Here is a 7,152-nt window from a genome sequence, read left to right on the forward strand (position 1 = left end):
TTCTTCCATTGCCCCTCCGCACTCACCAATTGCATACGGGTGTCCATTTTCGCAGCGATACCAATGCCCTGTACCTCGTAGCTCCACTTGCATGGCTGTCTTAATCATTCTTTTTTCTTTTGTGGTGACTTCTTGAGAAAATGTAGCGCTTCTGGCATGACGCACAACTGATAATAATCTCTCGCAAAAGCTTATCAAGTCTTGTCTGTGTTGGTCCAAAAAAGATTCTGGACTTTTTTCCAAGCTCAAGAGCTCATGTTGAGTCTCACAAGCAAGTTGTTCAACTTCTTCCTCGCGATCTTTTCGCATCTTTTCCGTACATACAGACTCGCTCAGTTTTAATTCTGCGTCTGCAATTAGAGATTGCACCAACAGAAGCCGTGCTTCCCGTGCTTGAATCTTAAACGAATTTTTCTCAAATTCCTTTATCGCCTGTCGTGCATAGCGTGAAGCCTTCTTCTTCAAATCACTCGATGGTACTCGAGCGAGTTGCGCATAAAGAAGTGCAAAATTACCGAGAAAAGGAAACTTTGAGTCAGGCACGGGAAGCAAATTTCGATCAATACGTACATCTCCACCACCTCGGCCACCTTTCGCTTTTGTCAACAAGGACACACACGCCTCATACACCTTTTGACAGGGAGGTCTCTTAATTGTGGCGCCAAACAGCTGAAGATCAGACCGTAATGCTCGATCCGGTACTTCATCAGCCTCGACCACTGCATTCACACGCTCTTGCAGTGCATTTAATTGGCGATAAGAGTGTGTGATAAAATTCTTTTCCGCAGCATCGATTGCCGCTCGCTTCGTCACACGACCGTACCGACGGAGCCTGCGAATGGGCTTTGCACAGTTTGGACACTGAGGTGTCTTGAGGAAGCCCCCTGGAAGTGGGCCTAGCGGTTTACCATTTCTATCATAGTACGTTGCCATGTGTAAAGTACCATCAAGCGTTGCCATTGTGTACACCATGGAACAGCACTGGAGCACCAGCACAGGGTCCTCCGACGGATCAATGTCTTCATATGTCTGGAATAGAATCACATCAACCACCCGTTGTTTAATAATGTCATCTCCACACTCATGACAAAACTTTGGAGCGGGACACTCTTCTCCACAGATGCTCGGACATTGATGACCACACTTAAGGAACTTTGTGCACCGTAAATCACATAAAGGTCGGGTACAAGGAGCACCGCAAGGAAGTGGACAGTCACCAGAATGCTCACAGCTCCAGCTGCACTTTTCAGAACACGCCGCGCACGGATCACAGCACAGATGGTTGCAAGATCCGTGCTCACAACTGAAAACGTCGCAAATATGCTGGCACGGAGGACACGGCGCTTGGCCATGACACTTTCCACGACATCGGTGACAGCACGGTAGCAATCGCTCACACTCCTTCTGACACGTGCCATGTTCGGTAGGCTCGATTGGAAATTCCACATCGCTCTCAGAAGCCAACATCGTGTCTCTAATGCACTCGGTACATTTTCGAGAACACCCATGTCCACATGGTAGGATGGCTCCACAGGTTCGAGAACACATTATGATGGGATTGCTACAGGTCACACGCAGCACATGTCCACATTCTGGAACGACTTTATCAACAAGGATTTTGCATCGTAGCTTGGACGACATCTTGGCCTCGTAGCACCGTGCGTCGTTGTACGCGTGACCACAAGGCAACCAAATGGAACCTACTGGCACTTTGCATCGGCCGCACGGATCACCACATATACCAGGACAAACATGGGCGCAATCGTCTTGGAGTCGCGGACACGGCTGGGTGCAGTATACAGCATTATGTGACGGTTCATCGATGTGGCATAATTTTGGACACGCATGTCCACAGCGAGGCAATCGCGTTTGGCAAGGACGTAGACAACCTCCATCGGGAGCGAGCAACGCAAATGAAGCCGGATTCGGTGCGACACGTTGATACTCGGGGTGCTGCTGACAGTACAATGGCAACCCGTTACCGTAGCAGCCGTCGCTTTGCAATTGTTCAATTACTTTCTGCCACAATGGAGACTTTGCACATAGCAATTCTCCATGACCTACCAGGATCAGTCCATGTTTGGCTCGAGAAAGTAGTACGTTAATACGGTTGGGCGTTTTCAAGAATCCAATGGTTGACCGACCATGAACGTTCGTACTGCTGCGAACCAAACTTGCTAGTACCACAGTCGCTTCTTCGCCTTGAAAATTATCAATAGTTGCAGCACGAATTGCTCCTAATAATTCCTTTTTGTTTGCCTTAAGCGCTGAAGAAGCGCCAAACTGTGCCTTTTCTTCAACCACTTCCTCTTCGTCCAATGTGCGATGTATCTCCTCTAAGTCAAGCTCATTGAGCTCTACAATGAACTGCCCTCGAAGAGCATTTCGAAGCTTCATGAGCTGACCAACATAAGGTGTGAGTATTGCAATATCATTGGTGTGATATCCCTGTTGCAAGAGATATTTTAAAGCCGCGACCAGATACTCAGCTTCATATTCGTTTGAATGAGAGCGCGAGGATGCACCAAGGATTGCAGACGCACTGTCTTCTGAATGATTGTGGTTTACGAAAACCACATCCTTTCCTACACCAAGAAGACGAGGGTAATTCAATGTCTCGTGAGCGTCGCGAACGTTCGGATAAAAGAGCATACGAAGAAGCTGCGAAATTTGCGGACGCATGCGGTGTTGCTCCGTCAGCACCCAGAATGGTAAGGCTGACGCTGGTGCTACCAGCCGTTCAAGAAGCGATACGTCGAGTGCAAACCGCTTGCCTATGGCGCTTTCGACGCTGAGATTGTGATCCGAAATGTGGGGACGTAGTTGCTGGTGGTCCCCAATCAGTACGAGCTGCTGACATGACGGAGACAAGCATGTCATTAGTTGCGCTTCCAGTACTTCTCCCGCTTCTTCACAAATTATCACTGGAGGCAGTACAGCTGCCAGCTTCTTTTGGTTTTTGGCGACTCCAGTCGTAGTCATTCCTATAATTTCCATACTCTCGAGTAATTCTACATCTGATTGATGCCGAACTGTTTCAATCTTGTTAATTGTCTCATTATATGCTTTCTGGGCCTCAATTAACTCTTCAAGACGACCAATTCGCATGGCTCCAACCCATTCCGAAAGTATTCTGTGACGTTTTTCTAAATCCCACTGCCATACATTTGAGGTATGCCTCCATCGGTTGAAATTCTGGCGTCGTCGCTCAAAAGGGCTAAGATCGTCGCCTTTAATCCAATAGTCTACAATATCCTCGCAACCAGCAATTTCCCAACATTCTTCGTAGAGCTCTGCATTGCGTGCGGCAAACGAATCAAATTCATCCGGATAATTGATCTCAAGAAACATTTTTAACATATTCCAGGTCGGCCGACGGGTGTGCCTATCGAGGTCTTTCAGCGCAATCGCAATGGCATCCGCATTCTCGTCGAGCGTCTCGTACAAAAGCTTTAATACATAACCCGGATAGGAGTTATGCAAATTGTTGAGATTATACTTTTCCAGTCGTGGCTCTTTGCACTGTCCTCCGATACGCACAAGTTTCGTCAGTCCAGTGTCTAATAAATGGCACAAAAACTGGTCCAGCGCATGATTCGTATAGCACACCACCAACACTGGCGAGACTTGGGCTTTTACGATTATGTGCGTAAGCATTGATCCAATATAGGATTTGCCACTACCGGGAAGGCCTTGAATACATGCAACACGGCTACTTAGCGCTTTAACCAACGCTTTTGCTTGGTCGTTCTCCAGCCTAGAGTAACGTACAAGCGCAGCCTCACACTCATCGTGAGAGGCTTGACTAAGGGGACTTAGTTGTAGCGATTCTGGACGCATTAACGTCCGCCTTCCATGCTTTTGTAATATTGGACTCAGATCAAAAGTAAAGCCGTCTGATAAACAGTACAATGGCGCCTCCATAGGCAAAAGTCCCGGCTCTGGTGGCGTCTCTGGGGCCAAATACTCGAGAAATGGCATCGCTGCTGGCTGTAGCTTTTGCAGTGCTCGTAAAACAGTTTCATAGGCGAAGAAAAAAACATTATTGAATTCCAGTAGCAGCATGTGACAATTTGATTGCTGCCTCGATCGCTGCCATGTTTAAATAATTGCAAAGTCTTTTATCTCAAAAGGCTGAAGCGTAATTTCCACTTCATCCTTAATGAGTCGCTCGATCTCACGCTCCACAATTTGACAGAAAACCACTTGCAAAGTGTTATCAATAACCGTAACCAGCGCAACCATCCCATAATACGGCAATCGCTTCGTCATCTCCCACAACTCTTTTCGGCTTTTGAATTCATTTTTCTTGCTCCCTGATATGTCTGCTGCAGACGGTTGGGAAAATCGCACATCTACGCAAAGTCCATGACGTTCTAAACGACGACTTCTATCTCGCTCTCCTCGCCCACTGGTGTGTCGTATAGGCATACTAATACCAATAAGGGAATAAATGTTGTAATCCACGTTAGCATCTCGTAGACGGCCCGTTGCCAACTTCCCACCACTAATTGTAATACGGTGTTCCAAATCGCGCAAAGAAGATCGAAGTGTGCTACATAGATCTTCTCGGTACAGTCGAAAATGCGTGTCAACCCAACGCTCAGGTCCAGGTGGCAACCAATGTGCATTCACGTGAAATGTAGAGTTACCAGGTAATAATGGAGGCTCGTGCGTTAAGCACTCTTCAGTCGTCGGAAGAAGTTGAATATCACAAATATTGCGATGATCATTGTCATGACGTGGACCAACCGAGCCATCCTCAAACTCTGCTTCCTCAGGAATTCCTACCTGAATCATGTCCCACGGATCCAATTTGTTTCTCCATCCGTCGGCAAAGTGCCGTTGTGCTTCTCGCTGTTGTGCCAAGCCAGTTTGAATTCCGCGCTCTCCGTGTCGAATCATCTGATGGAGTCGTTGAATTTCTTCTTTGATAATTTTAAAGCACAAGGCTGAATCGAGCAAAGACGTGCTTTCACTACTCATTTCAATCCACAGGGATGCCAACACGTCTACCTGATCAACAGTCTTTTGAAACGTGTCCTCATAAATAAAGTCTTTAAACTTGTTGCCAAGCAGATAGAGTAGTCGAATAAAGGGGAGGCATATTTGTGTAAAGCATTATGGAGCATATTTTCGACCATCTGCTTCTCGGAGGAAGATTGCGTGAGGCAATGCACTGTCTTCAATGCTGTGGCATTTTACAATGTCTTGCAAATGCGTAACAAACAATTGAAACAGCTGCACGTGCGCTGTCCGCAAAAACGCATACACATAGTTTGCTTCATCCATATGCTGGCTGACCATTTCCATTCGTCGCATGGTCAATAGGGTAACAAACGGCACAAAACCTCTCTGAAACGACACGACATCTCGTCGTCGCCCAGCGTCAATCGCATATGGGAGGTCTAATAGCTCTTGAATTAGGACAATGCCACGTCCATCCGTCTTTCCGAGCTCCCTTACAAATTGAGAAGCTAATTTCTCATTCGTAAGGGCTTGAAGCCCAGCATTGATAAAATTTAAAGCCTGAGTCTGGCTATTGACTCTCCACACATTAGAAGGGTCTTTCGGAATCAGGAAGCCCTTCCACAACACTTCTAATCCTGGCCAAATAACCACCAGAGCATCGGAATGACTCGAAAAAAGGCTTCCCGATGATAGCTTTTCAACCAACTGTTTTTGCAACGTTTCTAGAGAAAAGGGCACTTTATTTGTACAAGAAAAAGTCTGCTGCTCGCTTATATCTCCCGAGGCAGCGGATGCATGTTTCTCTGCTGTGTGGGCAAACTTGCACGAATTTCCATAGCGACAATTACCAGTGCGCTGAAAATCAAAACAAAGTCGCTGTGGCATGATCTGTCCTTATTACTTCGGTGCGAAAGAAAAAAATGTGGGTGCTAAAGCAAGCCGACGGGGCGCGTTGTTCAAGTTACATGATGCAAAGCGACAAGACGATTTATTGGCTTGCACAATTAATTTATTGTTATTAACATTTCCGTCGTTGCAGCAATGTAACTTTCTCCATTACATTTCTAAAATCTCTCAAGGTGCGCTCCATTCATGCCACGTTTTCGTTCTTATGATTCTAGTTTCTATCTTGACCATTTGTTCCTACGTTGTTCCATTAAACTACAGGATCTTAGCAAAATAAGACGAAGTGCACGAGTTAAATAAAAAAATGATAATTTTCATCATAGTCGATCTGTGCAGTAGCCCTGCAAAAGAACATTTTTTGATAGTTTGCGACTATTGTAAGAAACCATTTGTTCTGGGGAGATTTCATAGAATATTATAGCAGTGGTTTACTTAACGACCAGCTAAGCGTGTTTGAGTAACACAAAAGGGTATATGCTCGTATACTTGACTATCTGATCCGACTACAGAAGTACTATTTCCTACAAGAGGAATAATAAATATGGTTTCCTATGAGAGGAATAAAAATGTACAAAATTATTATCTTTATTAATTTTGTCTTAAATAGTTTCAATATTTCCAAATTGGGTAATATTGATGCAACAAGGCATTATCTGTATTCGTTGGTTGATTTAAGTCTAAATCAACCCCGCTCTTATAAGACACGATTATGCGGTGCGCAAGGAGGCGCCATACTTAGTTAGTTATTGAATATAATTAGTTCAGTAGTAGAAAAAATATCGTTACGCAGAAAACTCAATATTTTAATACGGTCTTACTTTTCCCAAAATTCTAATCTTTTGAATTACCTTTGGTAGCTAAAGCCATTTAGCTACTTGGAAACCATCCTCTGTTCCTCTATTCCCTTGTGTACGTGAAGTTTCGAGGCACCTAACCTACACTGTGATCAGTGTAAAGTTGACTAGTACTGATCAGTACTAGTCAAGGGTGCCCCGTTACACCTAATAGCACTTTGTTGTCCGTTCAGCGGCCCACGCACGCTCCATCCAACATGTACATTTCGGATGAAGAAGGAGGGAGCCTCCAAGTCCCTCAAGAAGATTATCACGCAACGCCTGAAGGGTTTACTCATTTGAGTGTGAATGGAGAGCGATCGAACAAATGAGTTCGGTCATAGACGGGCCAACCGCTGGCGCCATGCTGTACACTCTGGAAAGAAATAAACAGCATGCGGCCATAGCCAAGTTCATACAACACGAACTGCGCCTAAGAACA

General features: G+C 45.4%; 3 protein-coding genes across 3 annotated transcripts; all 3 read right to left on the bottom strand.

Annotated features, from left to right (window-relative positions):
• Nucleotides 1-100: 100 nt before the first annotated feature.
• Nucleotides 101-4,065, bottom strand: CCR75_009131 (uncharacterized protein; the record flags this gene model as incomplete). The annotated part of the gene is given in 2 exon segments (XM_067967176.1): nt 101-151; nt 166-4,065. 2 exon segments carry the CDS (start codon nt 4,063-4,065, stop codon nt 101-103), a joined length of 3,951 nt encoding a protein of 1,316 aa, XP_067820723.1.
• Nucleotides 4,066-4,101: 36 nt separating this feature from the next.
• On the bottom strand, nt 4,102-4,986 carry CCR75_009130 (uncharacterized protein; the record flags this gene model as incomplete). The annotated part of the gene is made up of 1 exon (XM_067967175.1): nt 4,102-4,986. One exon carries the CDS (start codon nt 4,984-4,986, stop codon nt 4,102-4,104), a length of 885 nt encoding a protein of 294 aa, XP_067820722.1.
• A 135-nt stretch (nt 4,987-5,121) lies between these two features.
• CCR75_009129 (uncharacterized protein) lies at nt 5,122-5,856 on the bottom strand (the record flags this gene model as incomplete). The annotated part of the gene is made up of 1 exon (XM_067967174.1): nt 5,122-5,856. One exon carries the CDS (start codon nt 5,854-5,856, stop codon nt 5,122-5,124), a length of 735 nt encoding a protein of 244 aa, XP_067820939.1.
• Between the last annotated feature and the right edge of the window lie 1,296 nt (nt 5,857-7,152).

The sequence above is a fragment of the Bremia lactucae genome, linkage group LG12 (genome assembly GCF_004359215.1).
Source record: "Bremia lactucae strain SF5 linkage group LG12, whole genome shotgun sequence".
NCBI lineage: Eukaryota > Oomycota > Peronosporomycetes > Peronosporales > Peronosporaceae > Bremia > Bremia lactucae.